The sequence below is a fragment of the Natator depressus genome, chromosome 9 (assembly GCF_965152275.1).
Source record: "Natator depressus isolate rNatDep1 chromosome 9, rNatDep2.hap1, whole genome shotgun sequence".
Taxonomy (NCBI): Eukaryota; Metazoa; Chordata; order Testudines; family Cheloniidae; genus Natator; species Natator depressus.
Genome location: NC_134242.1, coordinates 14,907,080 through 14,932,887, shown reverse-complemented (window position 1 = coordinate 14,932,887; position 25,808 = coordinate 14,907,080). Strand labels below are relative to the sequence as shown.

At 40.6% G+C, this 25,808-nt stretch overlaps 1 protein-coding gene across 1 annotated transcript in view; it reads right to left on the bottom strand.

The window, feature by feature from the left end:
- The window catches only part of SPATA16 (spermatogenesis associated 16), a 110,306-nt gene that overhangs the window by 3,073 nt on the left and 81,425 nt on the right, over positions 1 to 25,808 (bottom strand). Inside the window, exons 8-9 of the mRNA XM_074963560.1 lie at positions 22,837 to 23,001; positions 16,558 to 16,638 (exon numbers count right to left, since the gene is read on the bottom strand). Coding sequence (XP_074819661.1) covers positions 16,558 to 16,638; positions 22,837 to 23,001 — 246 coding nt within the window. The remainder of the gene's footprint in view (positions 1 to 16,557; positions 16,639 to 22,836; positions 23,002 to 25,808) is intronic.

Here is a 25,808-nt window from a genome sequence, read left to right as displayed (position 1 = left end):
TCACATGCTTAGTGACCTGGGAATCCAGGAGGCCCATTTGCATTCATCGACCAGACAACTTGTATTGCTACCTGTGCTTTGCTGTGTTGCTTCCACGCGCTGCACCGCCCCACAGGCTGCAGGCAGGTGTTCCCACCCTACCTGCCTCTCAGCCATACAGTGGCAGCAGAAACCATTTCTACTCTGGATAAGCTTCCAAACCGCAGAGAAGCAGCTGAACGCAGCCTATACTCATGTTCTTTGGGCCATGACAGGAATGGGCCTTTCGCTGAGGTGACTCGCAGCTCTTCCCCTTCAGTTCCTAATTGCAGGTTGTACTTGGCTCTGTTTCTTCTCACTGGGCCACTACAGAGAGGTCCCAAGAGACAGAGGAAACAGGGGAGATGTGGAAAGACATTGCAGAAGGGAAAACAAAGAGAAAGAGGGGTGAGATGGAAGAAACGGGACTATATACTTTGTAGAAAGCTAGACCTAAATTCTTCAGCAAAGTCCCTCTATTTTGCAATACAGCGGCATGGCAGACTGCAAGTGCTGTGGCAGCTCTGGTTAAATATAAAAATTGAGATTTTTTTTTTAATGGAACAAAATGTGTAACTAATATCAGTGCAGTGTATTCCTTGTGATATTTAACTTGATATTAAATTCAATTTATTTTATGCTGCCCATAAATTGTCTCTTGTGCTTCAGAGTCTTATATTGACAACACACTGGAGAAGTTGTCAGGTGTAGAAGTTGGAGGTCTTGGTAGCTGGATAGTGGAAAGCTGGGGCATCTGATACTGAGAAAGGGACAAGAGGCAGCTTGGGATCCTGGCATACACACGTTAGCTACTACAATGATCAGGGTGAAATGCTTAACAATGTTGTGTGTAAGTTGTCCTAATTAAGTTTCATAGCTTATACCCTATTGAGAAGCATAGGGAAGTCTATGCTCATCTCACAACTAATTTAACTTATGTTGTTTGCAGCCTAAGGAAGACAAAAGCATCAGTTTCTGCTGGATTCACACGTATAAGCGTTTCCTTGTAGCCATAAGGAGTTTCTACTAAGGAAGTCAATGGAGTTCTGCTGGTTTACATGTAATTCTCTTCTTAGGGTATTTCTACACAGCCAAGAAAAACCCGTGTCTGGCCTGTGGCAGCTGAGTCGGGCTCGGGCTGTGGGCTGTATCATTGCTATATAGACGTCTGGGCTTGGGCAGGAACCAAGCTCTGGGACACTCTCACCTCATCGGGTCCTAGAACCTGGCTCCAGGCAGAGCCCAGACGCCAACACAGCAATGAAACAGCCTGAGTTGGATGGCACGGGCCAGCCACGGGGCGGGGAGGTGGGGGGTGGTGGGGTCTAGTTGCTTTGTAGACGTACCCTCAGATGCTGGTCTATAATTCTGCGTGAAGAAATATAATGGCAGAAATATATAAGGTCCTGGGGAATTTGCTGATATCAAGAAAAGCAACAAAGGCCAAATTGAGGAAAAGAGAAAGAGAAAAAGAAAAGACAAAGAGGTAGAAAATTCAGATGGACTGATAATTTGGGAAAAGAACAGAGGGTGAAAGAGATACAGAAGAAATAACCAGCCACTGGCCACCTTCACTCCTAGTCCTCATCCTACTTCTTACCCTCTCCCTGTTGGCAAGCCTCTGGTCTGTCCTGCTTCCCAGTCCCCAGTGCCGGTTTTGGAAGGTGGAGGACCTGGCCCACAGAGTGGGACCTGGATGCCGGCCACATTCCCAGCCACGTGACATGCACGGTAGTTACAACATCACTGTGCAGCTGTGTGCACACAGCTTACAGTGAACATTGGTCCCACATGACAAAACCAAGCAGCACAAAAACTGGTCAGGGCTGTTAACAACCAGGCAGGGGGCACCTAAGTGGCACTGACAGTGAAAAGGATGGGGAAAACTTCAAAGCTGGGTACAGGACAAGGTGTGCCATCAAACCAATAATCCACAGGCCTGGCATTCCACTGATTAGAAAGTACCTTCTCTTCTCACTCTTGCTGAGACACAGCCGTGTACCTGAAGGAGTTCCTTTTTTTCACTTTCCCACTTCACTTTAAGAAAAAAAAAGAAGAAGAAGAACATAAATGGAATGATGGAAGGTCTATGCCTGTCTTATTTCAGGGCCACACATAAAGGCACTTCCATTCTCCCACATCTTGAAAAAGATGAAAGGTATAATTAATGCACTCTAAATGACTGGATGGGCTACAAGTCAATTACTCTGCACTATATGTTAATTCTGAATTCACAGTAGAAAAGGAGCTGGTCTATGGTTCATTTAACTACAAAGGCAAACAGCTCATATTTAACTAAAATGTTGTTCCATTATTCTACAAAAGTGTGCAGAAATTGTAAATGGTTAAATACTTTCAGCACATTTGTGAATATATAATTATGTAATATAGTTAATGCCAGGCTGCAATGCCAATATGGGGTACTTTGATAACAGAACACGATTCATTTGAAGACTGAACTGCAGAATTTCTTGTCAGTCAAGAAGAATATATGGTTTTTACTTTAACTGGGAGTTTGATTCAGAAATATTTTATTGCAGTCTTGAAAGTGACATTAAATAGAACTCCATACAAAGATAAGGAACAATATATGCTTGTTTGAAGTGAATAAAGATATTTTCAGTCCTGACCCTACCTATTTTACCAATAATATCCTGCAAATATCCTGAGGCTCGCCAGCAGGGAGGGGTAAGATGGGTCAGTGACAGTGAATGGAAATGCAGGACACGACTGTCAATGTTGCTCATCAGTGCCCTCCATAGGGAGTTGTCATGGATCCTAGGCACCTCACTCTGCTGTTCCCTGGTTCAAGTCTATTCTCTGGGGGACATCCTGTTTGCTTAGGGAGACCGTGGATGTAATTGGATGTATCTCAATTACTGCTGCATATGGGCCAGCTGTGCCCATCTTACTTGTACCTTGTAATTGCTTGTGATGGCCAGATGGCTAGTTTTGGATATCTACACCTAGCCACCGATGGTCACTATACAGGTCTCCCTCATATATATGAGAGATCCGTATAGTCCCTGTTACAGTCACTCCCTGTGTCTTGAATACCATTAGCAGGTGGATCGTGAACATTCCAGTTATTATGCTGACTTATCTGGGGGAACCATATGAGGGATCAGAATTAGCTTGCATCTGTTTGGCCATGGTGCCCTTATTACTACTGCCAGACTCTCCTGGTGTCTCACGTGGCTGCCTACACTCAGTACCCACCCATCCTTTTAACTCCACAGTCCCATAAGCACACAGTAACTGGATGTGGAGGTGCCAGAGACTTTCTGAGTCTCTCGTGTGCTTTTGATATGCAACTTCACTGGAGCAGGGAAAGGGACAGCATGTGACACAGGCTCTTTCAGCCTGGCCATATTTCTTTTTGAAAGACTACTTCCTCCTCTTCTGGTGGCACTTGCTTCACATATATATTACTAGTACTCTCAAAGAGAGCCCAACTGCATTGACTTTTTGTGCACTCAGTGTATTCTTCAATGGGACAAGGACACTTTGCATAGTCATCCTTAAACACACAACATGCACCAAACAGGAAGATAGGGCCCAAGATGTATTATATAGCTATTAGCCATAGTCCAGGCTGTTTTCGTCCAAGTCCTGATGAGTCACAGATGTCATTAAACTTGTCACTGTTATATATAATTGCTGCAGAGGGCTTGCCCTGAGGCACAGACATCAATGATCAGAGATTTTCTTCTTTGACAGGGTAACTGGTTTGGTGGATGGGAGAATGCAGTAGACATAATATACCTGGACTTTGGCAAAGCTTTTAACACAGTCCCACATGACAGTCTGATAAGTAAGCTGGAGAAATACTGGCTCGGTGGAACTACCATTAAGTGAATACATAATTAGTTAACCACAAGCAAAGAGTAGCTATTAATGGAATGATGTTAGATTGGAAGGCGGTCTCAAGTAGGGGTTCGATATTGATCTGTTCTGGGTCTGGTGTTATTTAACATCTTTATTAATGACATGGATGTAGGAATAGAGAGCATACGGATGAAATTTGCAGATGACATAAAGCTAGGGGAGGGGTTGCAAACACTTTGGAGGATGGGATCTTGCTAAATTGGAGAACTGGGCAATAGACTACACAAGGAAATTCAACAAAGACAAATGTAAGGTTCTACATATAGTGAAGAAAAACCAAATGCACAAATACAGAATGGGGGATAACTGGCTTGGCAGCAGCATTGCGGAGCAGGATCTGGGAGTTGTGGTGGATCACAACCTCAACATGTGATGCTACTGCAAAAAAAGCAAATGCAATTTTAGGTTGCATTAAGAGAGGCATAGCATGCAATTCACAGGAGCTGCTAGTACCGCTCTACTCAGTGCTGGTTAGGCCTCAGCTGTGTCCAGTTCTGGTCACCAATGTATAGAAAGGATGCAGCAAAACTGGAAAGGATCCACAGGTGAGTGACAAAGACCAAACGGATGGAATGCAAGCCATATGAGCAAAGGTTGAAGGAACTGGGTATGTTTAGTTTGAAAAAGAGGAGATCAAGGGGGGACATGATAGCTGTCTTCAAATACTTGAAAGGCTGCCCTAAAAAAAAGATAGAGAAAAGTTGTTCTCGCTTGCCAGAGAGGGCAGGACAAGAGGCCATGGGTTCAAACTACATTATAGCAGATTTAGGTTCAATCTCAGAAAAAACATCTTCACTGTAAGAACAGGAGGACAATGGAGCAGACTGCCTAAGGAGGTTATGGAAGCTCCTTCACTGGAGGTGTACAAAAGGAGGCTGGAGAGCCATCTGTCTTGGATGGTTTAGACTCAATGAAGCCTTCATCTTGGCAGGGGGTTAGACTAGCTGAGCCTTGTGGTCCCTTCTAGCCCTATGATTCTATGATTTCCAAACAATCACCAGGAAGATGTTGATTTATGCAGTACTCAGGAAAGCAGTTCTGGTCACAAAATTGCCGGAATGCACACATATCTTTTAAAAGGGCAGCATGATAACTTCACAGATCTGAGCAGGAATACCTAACAACCATGCTAGCTGCTAAAACAGATCAAAGGCTTTGCAAAAGCAGAAGATGCAGGAGGCAATATTCCATGGGGGCAAACCAACAGAGGAAAAGTATTTACTTTATCTGGAGAAAAATTAGATAGATATGTAACAAACCAATTTATTTTCATCTCTGGAGGATATGATACATGGTAAAGTTTTCAAAAGCACCTAAGTCACTCAGGGGCCTATGTCCTAGTTTCCAAGGTGCCTAAATCCCATTGAAAAAATCAATGGGAATTAAACCCCTGCTGGGGCCAGATCTTTAAAGCTATCTAGATGCCTATTGGCATTTTCAAAAGTACCTCAAAGGGCCTAGCTCTCATTGATATCAATGGGACTTAGATGCCTTGGTGCTTTTGAAAATTGCACTAGATACCTAGCTGTATCTCTAGGTGCTTAAATACCTTTAGAAATCTAGCCCTAAGTGATGCAGTTACTCTTGAAAATTTTAACTAAGAGCTATAAATTACATGTATTGGCAAAATAAATCTTAAAACATATATTTATTTCTATTAGTTAGGAACTTTTGGTATTAGGAGGTAATATGCTGCTTTTAAACATCTTGAATTATCTCAACATGTTCCTCCTTCATACCTTTATTTTACATTCAGGCTTATCCAGCTTCTATAGCACCTCAGTGTAATGAAGATAGACAGTAAAACGCTATAGAAAGGGATCTTAGAGAGAAGCTAGTGAGGTATATATATGAAGCACAGGAGTAAGAGCTGAGAGGATTATCCAGTAAAAGTGATGAGCAGAAATCTTCACAGATTTAATTTAAAAAGTAAGTGATCTGGTTTGCACAGGTTCTGCGAGCAAAGGGTGCTCTTTACCTGGGGAAACTCTGGCCATAGAAATGCATGATTTTCCTTGCTGTTAGTACAGCTGGCCGTGCATGTTTGAGAAGCACAGCTGCTACAAGAATGCTCTTTTTGGGGGCATGCACAGTAACACATAGAATCATAGAATATTAGAGTTGGAAGGGACCTCAGGAGGTCATCTAGTCCAACCCCCTGCTCAAAGCAGGACCAGTCCCCAATGTTTGCCCCAGATCCCTAAATGGCCCCCTCAAGGATTGAACTCACAACCCTGGGTTTAGCAGGCCAACCACTGAGCTATCCCTCCCCCCCCTAATAAACACTCTGCTGAAATTCAGAGCTCCTCCATTTGGATTATTGTTAGTTCATAGACTATCAGGGTTGGAAGGGACCTCAGGAGGTCATCTAGTTCAACCCCCTGCTCAAAGCAGGACCAATCCCCAATTTTGGCCCCAGAAGCTGGCATTGGAAATGGGAGACAGAGGCTGGATCACTTGATGATTACCTGTTCTGTTCATTCCCTCTGGCGCACCTGGCATTGGCCACTGTCGGAAGACAGGATACTGGGCTAGATGAACCTTTGGTCTGACCTAGTATGGCCGTTCTTATGTTCTTATGAGAAGAAAGCAAAGCAGGCCTGCTTAGGCAGTCTGACTTGCTGAGGAACTCACAGTGCAGGCAGAAAAGCCCAAGAGCAGTGATGGCTGAAGCACCAGGAGCCTAAATATAGGTGCCTTGCTGACCACTTAGGGGGAATACAGGTGCAGTTGCCCTGAACTGTGACATACCCAATACTCATAACTACTGTGTCCGGATCCAAATCACTTGCCTACAATTGGTTGACAACTTCGTCTAAAAGGTTGTGCAATTCTTGCCTTGGACCTACTTCCAGAAGAGGTCACAATTTTGGATGCTGATGCAGAAGATAAATACAATGTTTCTCTTTCGTATTTTGCATACATCCAGTTCATCTGCATTGCCATTCTTTAATGAAACAGGCATGTTAATGGCAGACAGCTCTGTCACACATTTCCTTCTTAAAGGACTGAATTAGTGAATCACTGAAAAACAGTTCAGTATTCACCAATGGGAAACAGGGCGGTTGGCATGTTAGCATTAATTTGGTGCTAAAAGTAGGTGGGGGAAGAGGGTTAGCAATGAGTGTGAATACTAATAATGATAGATTACATTTACTAAGCGCCTGACAGCTTCACAAACTATCCTGCAAACACTCCCGATCAAGTATAGTGCTTACTATTACAAGTAGTCTTGATGACTCATGGTATTTCTTATAGTTATAAGCATAATGCTTGGTAGTAAGAGTTTGCGGGATTGGGTTCCATATGCATACCTGACTGGGCAAAGGATGCCACCTCTGTTTTGGAGGGCAGCAGCTAAGCATGGAATTTATGCACAGGGCTCTTCATGACAGCAAGCACTGAGGAAACGTGAGCCAAAAATACCAGTGCCAATCCCTAGTTATAGGAAATGTGAAGTGGGATCTTCAACAGAGCTGTGAAAATAACTGATTTGACTGTTTGCTGACAGTTCGGAAAAACTGGAAAAGAAAATTCATTTCAGATAGACTTGACATGAACAAACAAAAAAATTACATTTTCAAGGAACCGAGAAGTCAGGGAAAATAACATTTTGGCTTGAATGAAATGTTTCATTTTGATTTGGTTTTTTTAAAAATTTTTTTTTAATAATTGAAGGAAATTTCAAAATGAAAAGTTATTTCAAATAGAAAAAATGAAACGTTGTTTTGAAAATGTCAGAATGAAAGGTTTTGATTCTTTTCAGATTTTTTTTTGTAATTTTTTCCAACCAAAACAATTTGGTGAATTCAACATGAATTTACAAAATGTGTAACTCAACTCGAATCAGCAATTTTCACTGAAAAATATTTTGGTCAAAATTTTTTGCCCAGTTCCAATATTTAATGCCTTGTGCCCTGTGACCTACTGGAAAAGGAACTGAACTGGTGACCACAATCAGCTGAGTTTTTTAAGGTTTCAAGGACTACTATACTGCTATATTTTTCACCATTATTTAAAATTCTTCCCCTGAACAGTCTCTTCCTGTATCATGCATAATGGAACAGGCCAAATTTGCATGTGAACAGTATAGTACAATGCACAGTGGATTAGATTACCATAGATTTTTTCCCCCACCACTACCTTCCAACATCCTCTATACCAAGTAAGTATAGTAGTATCCAGAATCCAGTACTATTCAACATGTCCTTTCTCCCATCAAGATACCAAGAGTGTCCCTGGTTGTTTCCTACTCTTGATCTGAAGATTGTCTAGACTATTCTGCCTTTCCATTATTTACTTTTCAATTAAAAGGGAATGTCAATTAAATAGAGCAGTTCATCAAACAGCGGCCTGTTGCGGCTGAAAAAGGCATAGGCATTGGAGGCAAAGATCAGCTATCCAGCAGTCTGTTTGCCTGGCAAAAATATAGCCTAATTTTACTCTGTTTCATATTCATACACATTAGTACAGCTTTTCCCATACATTTATCCTTATGTTAGTTACAGCTGTTCTTTTATTCATTCTTACGTGTTTGCTCTGCTGTCAGATTTATGAAATAGTCATTCCACTGAGCTCAGCACACGGCGGTCATAACTTAGCTACACTGCAAAATACGGGATGCCCTTGAGGTAAACTCAGATGCGAAGGTTTTATGAAGTGTCTCACATGTGGCAGTTCAGAGAAGTCTATTTGTCAACTTATGTCTATTGTTCAGTTGTTCAAAATATGTTAAAAGGACCCTATTAAACCACACGCTGTCTGAATTCCAAGGGAACTGAAGGGAGGAGAGGGAAAGATTTGCATTATTACATATGAAGATTAAAAAGATCTGTATTGGGCCCTGCTGCATTATTGTAACTTCCTTTTGATGTGGAAGCTACCAGTTGGTAGGTTCTAACAGGTCTGCTTATCCATTTATGTGCACCCCAGTTACTCTAGTATCTGGGTACCTCACAAATATTAATGAATTTATTCTCACAAGGGAAGTAAGTATTGCTATGTCATTTATTTAATTTATTTATTTATGTATTTATTGTACAGCAGGGCGGAACTAAGGCACAAAGCAATTAAGTGACTCAACCAATATTGCACAGGATAGCTGTGGCAGAGTGGGAAATTGATTATAAAACTCCTGAGTCTTGTAGCCCATAGAGCTAGCTTTAGCATTTATTTTATTTAGCAGTAACGCAAGGAACCTACAGGCCTGTCTCCTGTAAGACATTGGCTTCAGCAGTTAGCATAAGGCTTGAGGCCTATGAAGTTTGGCCCAGATAAATGGCCCAATGGTCACCCTTAAGTTTTGGGGAACTGGGAATAGAGTGTTTAATGGGGAAGTTTGTACTTACTGACACCAGGCAACCACAGGAATATGAGTTAATACCAGCTTTTGAATATTTTAGGATAGGAACATCTGCAGATGTCTGATCACAAGAGTGCCATGGCAACAAGGTGAGGTATATGATAATAAGTTGAGCTCATTAATATACTAACCTATAGGAGAAGGGCACCCCAACATTAGTAGGGTGAGGACATACAAATAAGGAAGAGGAGAGACACCCCTACCGAATATGCATTAGGCATAGTGATGTCAGCGTAACATATTATAAAAGTTGGATTCCCAGCCTCTGAGCAGGAGAAGAGAGAAAGAGAGATGTAGCCCTTGGGAGGTGCCAGGATGATGACCCCTGGTGATGATGAGGAAGGTGATGGTGATGAGGAAGATAATGTCTAAAATTTCAGGTTGTTCTGCTAGGGAAGGTGTGAGTATATGGCTGTTAAAAAATACACTCTGTATTATCTCTATCTACCTTGCGGGTTAGAGTGAGCAGTGGCGTAGCTAGGTGGAGCGAAGAGGGGGAGTGGACATAAAGAAAGGTGCCACCCGCTTGTACTCACCGGGTGGCGCTCCGGGTCCTCGGCAGCACTGAAGGCCCTCGCTGCCGAAATGCCGCCGAGGACCCGGAGCAAGTGAAGGCCCCCGCCGCTGAAGTGCCGGACCCGCCGCCGAAGACCCGGAGTTCTGCCGGGTGAGTAAAAATGTAAAAAGGCGACAAAAAATTAAAAAGGCACCACGTGTGCTCAGTGGGGGAGCAGCCACTCCCCCCGCTCTCCGCCTAGCTATGCTACTTGTGACTTTGCTAAATGTATTAATAAACTATTGTAAATATAGAAGGGTTCCTAAATTGTGAGTGCTGCAACCATGCACATTGGCGTTCCCAACTGAACAGTAATTTTGATAATACTGGACCTGATCTTGGGATAAGAACCTGTCAAACCTCAAAGTGATAACTGGGTATTAAGCAATCAATATAATGAATACATAATCCATAGATCAGACTACCGTCCTGGCCTAGTGCCTTGAACACAAGACAAAACTTTGCTGTTGTAACCCCAAAAGTTATGATTTGTAGGCTCTGGCAAGTTTAAGATGGGAATGTCTTAAAACTGTAGAAAAGAGGGATGGAAGTCAAAGATATTTTATTAATGCACTTGGTCTTATATTGAAATGACTGAAAATCAACTCCTCCTTCAATTACCCGAAAGGTCCTGAGTCCACGAGTCTGTGTTTCCTTGCAATATTTAATGACATCACTAACACCTACAGCAGGGTAGGGACTGCATCTGATACAGTACCCTGACACAAGGTCCTGGCATGTAGATAGAAGATCATTTTTAAAAATAGGCGCAGAGCAGACAGTGACAGTGCAAGTTCTTCAACACTGCTCAGTAAATGTGTTTGAATGCGGACATGGAGGGATTACCCTGATGAGTTAGAGGAAGGGTAGGTCTCCGTGGGTTAAATGTATCTAGCAATATATGGCACAGAAAGTCCTCTGCCATATACTGCCAGTGCCATGGATTCACTGCATGGGGGGTGAACGGCAGCATAGTGGGGATGCAGGAGAACTCTATACCTTCTACACGTGGTGGAACTAGGCTCTATGTCAGCCCCACATGGGACCATGACAACTGGGCTGGGACTGGACAGAAGCATGTCCAGTGAGTCTTTGATTACATGGATGATTACATGCCACTTGCAACATTAGCTTCCCTGCACAAATCACAGGTACTTGGGCTTTGGGTTGAGGGTGAAGGGAGGTGAATTTCAGCTCCTGTGTATCTAATTTCTTGGCCTGTCTGCTGAGAATACCAGTCGGGGTGTCAGTGATTAGTGGGCATTCTGTGGTCGGACACCTGTTCACCAGGAAATGGACTGAGATTGCCTCCAACTCAAACAGCTGTCGGATAGCAATAATTTCAACAACTTGGGACGCTGGCCAAATTTTGTGCAGGGACCTACAGGTGAAAGTCTTCATGTCCCATTAATACTGAGAAAGACAGACTCTTTACATTGCCATTTTCTTTTACCAGTAAAATTACTCAGCCCTTTTTTCTTTGTTTTTAATACTTTAAAATAACAATTAACCCGAATGATAAATTCGATCACAACATTTAATGAAAAAAGGCAAAACCATCAATGATGAGAGCAGAAACCCATAAAACATCTGCCTCCCCCAAAGTCTAATGTTTTTGTCACTCTCACAGTTTAAAAATGGCCAGAATAATTGGAAACTAATTTGATAAGCCCTGTCTACTATCGCAGGAAGCAAAGAAATGTGTTCGGAGGGTCCTTGTATATCAAGTTTCAGCCTGAATGAATTTTTATGGTTGACTTAAAGTATAAAATCCTGAAAATAGTGATTTGCAAAGGGCATTCTGGCAGACCCTTTAACCATTTGGAAAATGAGCACAGCTATAATTCCGCTGCTTCAGAGGAAAATTTTGAGTGTTTTGGTAAGATGCAACAGCTGCTTCTATTGCAAAAACCCAAACTTCAGTGGTGGCAATCTGGATATCAGATTTTGTAAGAGCTTTGCATTTATAACTGATTGCATAAGCTCCACTGTGGTCTCCTGCTTGTTCCAGAACATGTAAATGAATTCAATGGCAATAAAGGCAACTAACTAACTTGTAACCGCATAAACCCATAAACAGCTGTATGAACACAGCCACATAATCAGTCATGTGATGGCTGAGCAATTTATAGCCCTTTGAGAAATTTGAACTTCTCCAAAAAGTCTTAGTATATATGAGTTACAAACTGTATTCTATGTACAACCTCCATTCACCAGCTCTTCATCGTCTGAGGTAATCCTTCTCCTCAACTATGTATTAGGGCTGTTTAACATTCCTAACTAAAGGTGGTTGAAAAGTTCCCAACAGAATGATTTTTCTGTCAGAAAATGTTGTTTCGTTGAAATTGACACTTTCCATGTGAACATGTTGATTTTAATGACATTTTATTTAGGGGAAAAAAATCAAATAAAATGTGTTTTGATAAAATCAAAACAGAACATTTCAACTTTATATGAATGGAACATTTTGATCTTTTGTTTAGAACTTTATTCGATTTTCTGTTAAATTATAATCGACTATAAAATACAAGTCAAAATCAGAACAAAATGTTTCAATCATATAAAAAGGAAACAGTTTGATTGACTGGAAAAGAAGTATTTTCAAAAATTCTGTTTTGTGGGAAATTTCTAATTTTGTTTGTTTTTGTTACAATTCAGAACAAAAACAAATTCTGAAATGTTGGAATGTCCCACAGAATGGAAATTCTGAATTTTGGACAGCTCTATTCCCAACCATAGAATATTCTATTCAGTTTTAACTGTTGAACTGGTTCATGTTAAGGTTACAATAAAAGGGAGAAAAATACCCTGGCCAAGATTTTCAAAAATGCATGTCTGAAGTTAGGATACATAAAGCATGATCCAGCGCTTATTGAAGTGTCTGGGAATCCTTCCATTAATTTCAGTGGGCATTCAATTAGGCCTTAAGTCAATATTTAGGTGCCTAGATAAGTGGCCTGATTTTCAAGACTGCTGAAGTCATTGTGAGCTGTGGGGTTGCTCCACACTTTTGATAATCAGTTTATTTAACCAGGTGCCCAAACATGGATTAGACTCCTTACTTTAGGTGTCCATTTCTGAAAAAAACTGTCTCCTACATTTTGTTTTTTTTCAAATGTCACTGTTCTAGAATACATGTATATGGTGCCTCTGTATTATAGGCAGAGCTGATGGGCAAACACATATAGACAGCATTAACACTTTTCACTATAAGACTTTTTTTCAGTTGCTTATAACTTAGCCAAACTTTAACTATTCAGGCAGAAGTTTTCTATGCTGGGTGGCTGCTCCTGACTGAATTTATCTGGAAAGTTTCAGTGAAAATAGTTTAGCTGTTTCTGAGAATTAGATTAGGAAAAAATATGTAGTTTTGCCTATGTTAACAAAATTCATATAATTGTTTCATTGCGAAGGTCTGCTGCGCCCATGTTTTGGAGCAGGGACTTGAAATTTAGCAGGAGATGCCCTTTATGTCAGGGATATGCCTTTTGCCATGCTCATGAATATTTGGCTGTGATAAGCCTTTGAAAAATCTTAGTTCTCACATGCTCAGTAGAGACTTGTTAAGACTTTGGCAGCTAAATTCTCCAAAGAGCTCATCTGCACTGAGCACCCACCGTCCCCTCATAGCTTGTTGGAAATGTCATAAGCATGGGATACGTATAGTGAATGAGGTTGAACAGGCCAGGGTAATACTTACACTAAGCTTGCTGGCTATGGCCTAGTCTTTGACATGAGTGTTTGCCTTGCTAATATGTCCTTATGTTAATAGCGTTGTATAGGACAAAGGGTGATGTTTTGTTCATGGAATGTACTGACTTGATAGATAAGAGGAAGTTATCAGCACAATGAGCGCACAAAATGTACTACCAAAAACTTCCTACATTGTGAAAAAACATGAGAGTCCCTACACCAAGCAAGGGGTGAAAGGCCTGGTCAGCATGCATGATCAGTGTGTGATCAGTGATAATAAACCAATTAGAAGAGAGATATAAAACACGGAAATAGAATGGACAGCAAAAATTATGTAAACTGAAGCTTGCACTTGCCTATTGTATGAAAGACATACTGCTTAATAAGAAAAGGAGTACTTGTGGCACCTTAGAGACTAAAATTTATTTGAGCATAAGCTTTCATGAACTACAGCTCACTGCATCCGATGAAGTGAGCTGTAGCTCACGAAAGCTTATGCTCAAATAAATTTGTTAGTCTCTAAGGTGCCACAAGTACTCCTTTTCTTTTTGCGAATACAGACTAACATGGCTGCTACTCTGAATACTGCTTAATGTTGATTGGATGGTCATATAATGCAATTGTTTGCAGTTGCTGTTCCTGGTTGCTACAGGTCACTGAGATGGTCACACTGGGCACCAAAATCAAGAGTGGGGGGAGACCGTTCCTCCTGTGCTCTCAGTGGTCCCTCTGGTGGCATGCTGGCAGCATGGAAGAAGAGGAGAAAGACAAATGACTGCACAGAGAAGAGCTGGATCAATGGGGCAGGGAGGGAGTGAGGGTGGAAGGGAGAGGGGTCAGAGGGAGTAGAATGGGATGAAGAGCCTGGGGGCAAGACTGGGACTGGGTGCCAGTGTGTGTGTGATCATGTAATTAAAGACAGTGTCATAATACTAATAATAAAGTTGCCCAATCAACCTTATTTTTGGTATTTCCTACCTTTGAATGCTTGATGTTGCAAACATAATATTTGTTTAACACAGATTTGGAGTTCTGTATACCTAGGACAAAACCATTCTGCCCTCCTATGGCTCAAATTGTAACTCTTTGGGAGACACCTAATTATATGAAGAGATAACCTCAAAGCACCAAATTCTGTTAGCAGAAATGAGCACACCTCTCACACTGCTGTCCATGGGAGTTGTATCTGAGGCTAGAAAGTGACCCTTTTAACTAAGGAGGAGGAGTAATTGTAAATGAGGCATAAGGCAGTTGGATCTTTGTGGACATTCAACTAGCTGCTTGTATTTCTTTTTAAATTTTATATCAATGTCTAGTTATTATTTATGAAGAAAATATTATAAGCATTAAAAATCTCATCTCATGGGATCTGTGGGCAGATGTGAGATAAGCAGAAGATATACCAATTGCAGAGCAGAAATTTTGTGAACATTATAGCATTTATTTAATCTCTTCATATTTCTAATAAAATATGACAAAAAGACATCTCCTTATTACTCTAGGTATTTTTGAAAAATATTTGAAAAAACCCCAATGATTGCCTTTTGCAACAATCCTGAACTTTGAAAAAGTCATCATAAGCCACTGATCTGACATCTAGACAATGAATTATTTCTTGTTAAAACTGCATTCATACACAACATATTCTGGGAATTTTAACTCAGTTGGCTTCAGTTGTAATCACTGATTCTGAAAGTGACTAAATCCCTCTACGTTCCTCTGGCAGCATCTATTTGAACAGTTTTGAATATCTCTGTCATATTTGGTTAGTTAGAAATATTTTTGTTTGTTTAAAAGTTTTGAAATTTCAAAAACAAACCCAAATCACTGGAATATAAGGAAATAAACAAATGGAATGGAGGCTATCGGGGGATTCTGGTGATATCACAAACCACTATCACTCTGCTGGTTTGAGAGAGCATGGAACGCTAGTGCCCAAATTCCTCTGCATTCTTCGCATAGATGTAGAAGCACATTAGTATTCTGAAATAATGAGGGACATGTTCTTGTCTCAGTTACTCCTGTGTAACTCTGGACTACATGCTACTGACTTACCATGAGTCAATGGATTTAGGGTTAGAGTTTGCAGTGGTGACTGAGACCTGAATCTAGTTCCTCAGCTCCCTGGAACCACAAGTTCAGGTCCTGGCAGGATTCAAATTCAAGTCATCTGCCCTTCATTTTTCCAAGAGAGATGCCATTTGCTATGCATGGGTATTTAGATGGGATCTTTAAAACTGAAGCCCCATCTGTCCAGCTGGGACACTGAAGATCCCATGACAATCTGTAACAGAGCAATGCTCTGAACCTCGAGCAAAATTTCCCCTTGCCTGTGCTGTCATCCCCTGTCTCAGAGGTGGTTGTATTTAACCAGTGCTGAATGTGCACCATTGTAAAGTGCTTTGGGGTGAAAGGCTTTGTGTCAATATACGATATCCTTATTTCTTCACAGGCAGGCCACTATTTATTACATCGAATCAAATTCATCCCAGTGCTGACAGTCAGCACAAGAGACTAGGTACCATTTAAGCCCTTCTTACGTCCCCTAAGGGTGATATTGACCAAATGCAGAGGTCCCAAGAAAGGCACTACACACCTGGTAAGCCTCACACCACCTAAGCCTCACTTAAGCTTTTCAGTGGGGTTTAAGTGAGGTGTAAATAGCGCACAGAGTCTTGTGTGTGTTCTCTGATCTGTGCTGAATCTTACTTGTATTGAAAAACAGTTAAAACAATACCCCAAATGGGGGAGAATGAAGGTAAGTATACTAATCATCAAAACGAAGCGATTCAAACTGTTTCCCCAGACAATGACCATGTGAAACTGTTAACGCTGTCAAAGGTTGAACGTATGAGAGTATTAAGTCAAAAACAAATACTTATTTGGGGCTAACCGTCTGTGCACTAACAAGCGCCAAGACAAAGGGTGTGGCTCACAATAGCACCAACTTTCGTTTTCATCATTGGAACAAATGAGAGCCAAGAGGACATTCACTCCCTGAGAAGCAGAGTATTCTGCTGTCTTCAGCTGCAAGTTTTACCTTCTGAATTTTATTCCACACACGTTCTTTATCACTTCTTCCTTCAAGGGTGTCCATGGCATCTGCCATTAGCGACTGCAGCTGTGGCACCAAGATAAAAATTATCAGTGTGGAATTCACACAGAAATAACTTCTCTAAATACATAGATTAAAACCTAATTAAAAATTCATTTGTACACTGATGATTTTATTACTCATCTTTCACACAATGAGCACCACCACCTCATCTTTGCTTCAACCATTACCCTGTATTATTGTGGATATAAAATACTAAACAATGGGGAAAATTCCACTGGAAAATTTGTACTTAAGACTATAGATTTTAATGCTGTAAATGTTTATATTTTTAGAGCCACTTTTGGGTTGTACAGAACAAAGCTTCCATATTTCATTATTTAATTCTCCAAGATATTCTATGTATTACAAGAATTTTTGTGTGTGTTTTCTTCCAAGGCTAATGTATCATAATTTAAGACAGCATGTAAAACCACTAGAGGACAATGCTAAAGCTGAGATGTTTTTACTGTATCTCAAAGCATGTAGCTCATTTACCTTTTTTACTATTATTTTCTTTGACAGAGCCTTCCCATCATTCAGCATAACAGAGCATAAAGAACAAGGCAGACTATTTCTACTGTAAACTATAAGAAGTATGTATTGATAAATGCTTGATAACCAGTATTCAGTGCTAGAGGCGAGGCCCCAAATTCAGTGTGGTTATAGCATTGCCTCATTTGGGGTCCTCCTCTCAAACATTTTCAGAAATACATTTTCAGCTGCATTTAAATAGCATAATAATATAGGAATTGCCAGACTGGATCAGACCCCTACTTCATCCAGTCCTGTTTTCTGTCTCCAGCAGTGGCCAGCACCAGATGCTTCAGAGGAAGGTGCAAGAAACCACACATTAAGCAGATGTGGAATAACTGCCCCCTCCTCCCGATTAGGTCTCCTTCTAAACCCTTTAGTTAGTGATCAGCTTAAGGCCTGAAACATGAGGTTTAATATCTCTTCCAAAGTTTGTTAGCATTACCTATTATAACTCTGGAAATCACATAAACGTCCAATCTCCTCAAGGGTTTGGTATAAAAGAACACATATATAAGGGAATTCAGAATTAAGATTCAGAAGATTCAGGTGGTGAACATTGTCAATTACTTACCTTTCTGTACCTAGGTAGTGCAGGACCTTAATATGAGTACGTGTTCTGATGACATATAGGAGCACTGACGTTTAGGCTCAATAGAGCAAGGTAAGGGACAGCTGACCTGTAATCTGAGCAAGTTTCAGAGTAGCAGCCGTGTTAGTCTGTATTCGCAAAAAGAAAAGGAGTACTTGTGGCACCTTAGAGACTAACCAATTTATCTGAGCATAAGCTTTCGTGTGCTACAGCTCACTTCATCTGATGCATTCAGTGGAAAATACAGTGGGGAGATTTATATACACAGAGAACATGAAACAATGGGTGTTATCATATACACTGTAAGGAGAGTGATCACTTAAGATGAGCTATTACAAGCAGGAGAGTGGGTGGGGAGGAGGGAAGAAAACCTTTTGTAGTGATAATCAAGGTGGGCCATTTCCAGCCGTTGACAAGAGCGTCTGAGGAACAGTGGGGGGGGGGAATAAACATGGGGAAATAGTTTTACTTTGTGTAATGACCCATCCACTCCCAGTCTCTATTCAAGCCTAAGTTAATTGTATCCACTTTGCAAATTAATTTCAATTCAGCAGTCTCTCGTTGGAGTCTGTTTCTGAAGTCTTTTTGTTGTAATATTGCGACTTTTAGGTCTGTAATCGAGTGACCAAAGAGATTGAAGTGTTCTCCGACTGGTTTATGAATGTTATAATTCTTGACATCTGATTTGTGTCCATTGATTCTTTTACATAGAGACTGTCCAGTTTGACCAATGTACATGGCAGAGGGGTATTGCTGGCACATGATGGCATTTATCACATTGGTAGATGTGCAGGTGAATGAGCCTCTGATAGTGTGGCTGATGTGATTAGGCCCTATGATGGTGTCCCCTGAATAGATATGTGGACACAGTTGGCAACGGGCTTTGTTGCAAGGATAGGTTCCTGGGTTAGTGGTTCTGTTGTGTGGTATGTGGTTGCTGGTGAGTATTTGCTTCAGGTTGGGGGACTGTCTGTAAGCAAGGACTGGCCTGTCTCCCAAGATCTGTGAGAGTGATGGGTCATCCTTCAGGATAGGTTGTAGATCCTTGATGATGCGTGGAGAGGTTTTAGTTGGGGGCTGAAGGTGATGGCTAGTGGCGTTCTGTTATTTTCTTTGTTGGGCCTGTTCTGTAGTAGGTGACTTCTGGGTACTCTTCTGGCCCTGTTAATCTGTTTCTTCACTTCAGCAGGTGGGTACTGTAGTTGTAAGAATGCTTGATAGAGATCTTGTAGGTGTTTGTCTCTGTCTGAGGGGTTGGAGCAAATGCAGTTGTATTGTAGAACTTGGCTGTAGACAATGGATCGTGTGGTGTAATCTGGGTGAAAGCTGGAGGCATAAAGGTAGGAATAGCGGTCAGTAGGTTTCCGGTATCGGGTGGTGTTTATGTGACCATCGCTTATTAGCACCGTAGTGTCCAGGAAGTGGATCTCTTGTGTGGACTGGTCCAGGCTGAGATTGATGGTGGGATGGAAATTGTTGAAATCATGGTGGATATTTCCTCAAGGACTTCTTTTCCATGGGTCCAGATGATGAAGATGTCATCAATATAGCTCAAGTAGAGTAGGGGCATTAGGGGATGAGAGCTGAGGAAGCATTTTTCTAAGTCAGCCATAAAAATGTTGGCATACTGTGGGGCCATGCAGGTACCCATAGCAGTGCCACTGGATTGAAGGTATACGTTGTCCCCAAATGTGAAATAGTTATGGGTGAGGACAAAATCACAAAGTTCAGCCACCAGGTTTGCCATGACATTACACAAAGTAAAACTATTTCCCCATGTTTATTCCCACCCCCCCCCCCCCCACTGTTCCTCAGACATTCTTGTCAACTGCTGGAAATGGCCCACCTTGATTATCACTACAAAAGGTTTTCTTCCCTCCTGCTGGTACTAGCTCATCTTAAGTGATCACTCTCCTTACAGAGTGTATGATAACACCCATTGTTTCATGTTCTCTGTGTATATAAATCTCCCCACTGTATTTTCCACTGAATGCATCCGATGAAGTGAGCTCACGAAAGCTTATGCTCAAATAAATTGGTTAGTCTCTAAGGTGCCACAAGTACTCCTTTTCTTTTTGTAATCTGAGCAGTAGTTCTATAATTCCTAATTTTATGGAAAAAAGTATCAACATTCAAGGTTTTTCAGTTAAAATTACTTCCCCATGCTGCAGTGCTGGAGAAATAATGCAAAATCATCTCCATGAATACGCGCTTAAATCTCTAAATGAGTTTGCTTTGGTTACATTCACTCCCCCCTTTTGTGTTAATTTTCTACAAGCATCCATTGGACAGAGTCTTATTGGTCCAAATATTTGCAGAAAAGAAATGTCAGTCTTTCGCATAAGTATTTGTGGAAAACAAAAAACACAAGTTCTGCCATTGGCTTTAACAGGAGCAGAGTGAAAGTCTTTGATAGACCTGTTTGGGAATTTTCTGTTGGAATGGTTTTCTGATAGAAAATGTCCTTTTTGCAAAATTTAAGTTTTCTGCAGAAAAATTTCATTTTTGCTGAAAAATTTTAATTTTCCATCAGGAAAAATTCAAACAATGCTTCTTGGCTATCTCTCAGGAAGGCTCCTGTCACTTTCTCTTTCTGCCTTTTTGGAGAAAGTGAAATTGACACGAGCCTTCCAGGAAGGCAGTCAGGAAGCTGAAACATTCTGTTTTGGTTCTCCAGAAACAAAAGTTTTCTGGAAATTCATTCTCATGAAAAATTTCATATTTTTGATCTTTTATCCCATTTAAAATGGACAGTTTTTCAAAAAAGCAAAGTTTTTCATGAGAATGGAATTCCATTTTTCAGACAGCTTTGGTCTTTGATTTATGGGAATGTAAATGTGAAACCACAAAACCTCTGGAAGGTCTTTATTGATTGTTGTTTGCATTGACAGCTCAAATTAACTGAAGTCTCCTCTGCCCCAACAGATTTTATGAATTAACAGTAATTTAAAAAATCCTGAGCTGAGGTTCTCTCTGCCATATTTTAGGACTCTGTGAATTTATATGGTTTAGTAGTTACAGAAAGGAGTTTATATCTGAAATGCCTCCGGTGGCCCTTTGCTGTATCAGTGGAAATGGCATACTGCTGTAATTCTAGAAGGTTTTTTTCTTTTTACTGCTTAAACTGTACATAATAATAAACATATGGCAGGTTTAGCATTTTCCTACGAGTAAATCTGAAACTAGCCTTACATGGGCTGAAGTCTAATTTCATTTGCACCAGTGTAAATCTAGAGTATCTCCACTGACTTACATAGGTGCAAATGAGAACAGGATCTGGCCTATTATATTCTTGATGGAAAGATATCAACAATCTAGTCATACAGCTATAAATGGGAATTAAGGACTAAGCAAAACCACCACAGAGTGTGCACTCATTAAGGCTGCTATCCAGTGCCCACTGAAATCAGTGGGAATTTTCCTATTAACTTGAATGGATACTGTATCAGGCTCTGAGAGCCCAATCCTGCAAACAGTTACTCCTGCATGTACAGTCTCTCCCAGGTAGCTTCCCATTGAAATAAGTGGGAGACTCAGCAGGAGTAACTGCAGAATTGTGCCCTAACTTAGAGATACCCAAACTTTGCTATAACATTCCAGCCCTAAGGAATTTGCGTCTCCTTTAATGTAAACAGTTTAAAAAATGCAGTCAGACAGAGTCCTGGAGAAGATGAGAGGGCAAAGAACCACTGGGAAATGAAGAAAATCATAAGTACATTTTAATACTGTGGACAGGACAGCTTGTTAATTTTTCTCTCCTTTTAAATCATCTGTACTTCGAGCTTGGCAAACAAGGAATTTCCTATTGAATGTTTAACATTCATGATTGAATATTCAGTAATGGGCTCTGGTTCTGCCAAGTCCTAAGCAAAAAAGAAAAGAATAGTTTTTCCTTGTCCTTGTTTTCCTGAGGCTTCCTGGAACTTAGCTTCAAAAAAAGTTCGCAGGAAGGTCAAGGTTGCAGCTGGAGAAAAGCTGTTGTAAGTAGATTTAGGCAACATTTTAACAGTATGTTTCTTAGCTGTGATATAATAAAAAATATAGTACCCTGGAGAAAGTCTGTGCTGACAAATGTATCAGTAACTCAAGATATTCCTCTAGTCAGCCTTACAACATGGGGACATAGGGTTCTAATACCAGAAAACCCTTGCCAAAAGGATGGTGACTTTTAATAAACTATTTGCTCTGTAATGTGGTTTCCCCTTATCTTGAGCACAGTCTTCAAAATCAAGCGACTACCTCCCTCAGCCATAGGCACTTGGTCAGCTTCTCTACGGCAAGCTACTCTGAGAAGCTTCCGTGCTGCAGAGCTTAGGAGCTTTGCAGGACTGCAGTCAAACCTCGGGGATTGGCTTTAGGAAATCCAAGAGCTTCGGTAAACCAGGATTTGGATCATCAAAGTCTGACCAAATAAATGGAGGGAGTGAGGATCATGTAATCCTCATTCAGGCAAATCATGAGAGAGATTTGTTTTGCTTGAATAAGAGGCCTTAAATATTTAACACATGCAGGTGGCTTAATAAAACAACCTTTATCCTATACGATACTGACAACGCTTGCACTTCTATAACAATTGCCATTTATGGAGATCGAAGTCGGTTAAAAACATTAATGAATTCAGCTTCACAACACCCCTCTGAGTGTTAATATCCTCATTTTGCACACAAAGAAACTGAAGCACAGAAGAGCAAAAGTGTCTTGCCCAAAGTCACACAGCAATTCTGTGACAGCGCCAGGAATAGAAAACTTTTGAATCCCACTCTGGTGCTCTAACCACTCGACCATTCTGCCTCTTTTGTTTCATTCAGCCACAGTGCCGGATGTTTTAAATACATCACAATCTAAATAACTGCATTTTCTAAGATTATTTTCTGAGGATGAGAGGAAGGGAAAACATTTTAAAAACGCAAGTGTAAATGATTCAGACGGGTTGCAGAGAAGTTATTCTTGCAGGTGCTTAGCTCCTCCTCTGCAGTGAGGTTTTCAAACTATTCCAAGTTCTCTGCACATTAAAAATTGACTTCCACTACAAATAGCACTGCAATGTTTTCCCCCCCCGGCTACAAAAGCCAAAACAAGGATTAAAAATAAATACTTACCAATTCAGCATCCTGCTGACTGATGTCCTGTAGATAGGGAATGGTTGCTAGCTCAGCCATCGCTTGATTAATCACTTGAGACTGTTCCTTGACTCGCTGCAACCGACTGAGGAGGCTGGCATACTGCAACTTCTCTATCACACCTGAACATGCAGAGAAAGTCTCCTATCCTCTAGCAAAAGCAAATGGGTTAGAAGAGAGCCACAGAAAATCTACTTCTCTCTTGAGACTTATGTCAGGGCTTATCATCATATATATTCACGCTGGCAATAGTGTAACCAAAGAGGTGTACAGCACCTTTAAGATAATGCTTTCTAAAATCTTACATAGAAAACAATCATCCTTTACACAATCTCTCTAGTAGTAATAGAAAAATAAATACACAGCTTAAAACAGATAGGAAGGGGGAGACTGCAGATATCCGACATTAATGTAATTTTTATTGTCATCACTTAGAAAAGGCTTTTCCATAATCCTCTTTGTTAAAATATGGTTTGGCTTTTATACTTTTCATGTTTCAGCGAAGAGGTTGAGGAAACCATGTAATGCATAAATCTATCACATGTTCACAGGCAAAGAAAATCCACAGCTTTCAAACCTGATCTTAAACACCAAAAAGCTGCAGAATCGGAGTCTGATCCTGCAGGCACTTAGGCAAGGGCTACCTTTCAGCACATGAGGAGCCTAGTCATGTGCTTATATTTAAGCACATCCCCAAGGAGTTGCAGAATTAGGTTCTTAAAAAGTGCCTAAAGATCTACACAGGTGCCCAGTGGGATTTTCAAAAGGTGCCTAACTCCCACGGCACCTAATCTACTTCAGTTCTTTTGAAAATCACCCCACATGCCTAATATTTGTTTGAAAATCAGATCTTTAGAGCATATTCACGTATTTTCTTGAGGAAGGTGGGACAGGAGAAAGGGGAGCTAATATCTTCATTACCCTCTTTTTTGAAGGGTACACAGCTCTCTCATTGAAAACTCCTTAACAGGTGTTACGAAAGCAAACTATTAGTGATTAGAAAGATATACAAGTTCAGCGGGAGCTGTGTGCACTTGACATCTCTGAAAATCAGCCCACTTATTTAAGAGCCTGAAATTCAAAATGTTGGACTAGATTTTCAAGACAGCTTCTAATAGTTTTGGCAGATCTTTGTTCCCACAATCACATATAGTTGCAAAACAGCAAGTGCGGTTGCATCCACCTAGATACCTAGCTTTGTGATTTATGGGTCCAATCAGTTAATGGGCTGGTTGACATTTTTTGAATGAAATGAGGTTTCTTTGGGCTGGTTGACATTTTTTGAATGAAATGAGGTTTCTTTGGCAAAAATCTTAACTTTTAACTCTTGGTTTTTCACAAAAGTTTGAGATATTTTTTAATTGACATTTTAATTAAAGAAGTCATCAAACGGTTATTGCAATTGTTATCAAAAACTTGTATTTTCAGTAAATGAAAGATTTTGATAAGAATCCTGATAATGATTTTGTTACAGTTTTTGATAAAAATGTTCTTACAAAATTTCACAAAAGTTTTTGAAAAAAATAAAAAAGGGTCCCTTTTCAAAATCTGTGAAATGGAAACAACTTTGAAATTTTCAATGTTTTTTTTTTTTTTTTTTCCATTTTTGACCAATTCTAATAACTAGGCTCCTAAAAGTGAGCAATTGTGGATGTAATTAATTTTGCCCATAATTTTGGACCTCTGCAATGGGGGAAGCAATGGCATCCCAGTTAGAAATCAGGGTCTTCAAGCCTAACCACAAAAGAAAGATGGGAAGTTATATAAGTACAAGTAAATAATCCCTCCATCTCTCCAGGGAAGTTATTTCCTTAACTCCTACTCATAAAACGACAGTGCTATAGAAGAAACCACCGGAGATCCTATGCAAGAGAAACGATGCTGTCCTCTATGCACCGCAAAAAAGGTAACCCCAGCAGGTCAACACAGCCCCTGGTAGATAGAAGGACTGTAGCAGAAATAGGTGTACACCCTGTGGGTGCATCCATTACGTGGGCTCACTGAACCAAATCCCTGTATAGGGGATGTATCACTCCTCCCCATGCACAGATAGCATGGTCATTTAGGCTCCAGCTTAGCAAAACATTTAAGAATGTACTGAAGTCCATCCCTATTCAGCAAACCACTTAAGCATCTGCTTAACTTCAGGAAGGTGCTTAAGTCCCATTGGCTTCAATGAACTTTAGATCAGATTCATATGGGAGGTAGGGGAGATTCCATCCCTCAGCCCCGTCGTCATTTTTGCAGTGAGAAAAGCCCTATTCTACAGGCTTTCCATGTCCCCAAGATATGAATTAGAATAATTAGAATGCAAAGTCAAGGAAAAGGTTTGTATCATTGCAGCAATATAGATATATATTCATTCAAATAAAGAAGAGCCATTAATTAATGAGAATGAGAGAGAGAATTTATCAACATGTAACAATTGAAAACAAGTCAAATAACATTTTTGGTTGCAGCAGAAAGTTGTTTTCTGGACTTCTAATCTTCCACCCTCATATAAATGATAAGAAATGAGTGTATTGACTCATCAGCTGAGGAAGAGGTTAAAAATGCTTCTTCATTTGGCTGAATCATGCTGTCTTGGGGTGGGGGGAGGAGTAAGCATGCTTCTCCAATTTTTATAAAAGGAAAGGAGGGGGGGGAAGGAAAGGAAACCCCTCTTTGTCATCTTGATTTGCCAGAAAAATAGGGGAACACATCATGGAGCTAAAGAAAACAGATTTGGTGCCTGAGCCAGCTCGTGCTTTATGGCCCTAGCGATGTTATTGACATTTACAGTAGGCCAGAAGTAAATAAATAAATAGCAGACAGCAGGATATTTTTAAAGGAATTATAACAGGTTGAACATTGTCAGGGGTTGTGTTTCAGTGACAATGAAAAATGAAGAAAGAGAGCGTAAATAACCGCTTCTGGCATGAAAAAGAGTTCACAGGGATATGAACCACATG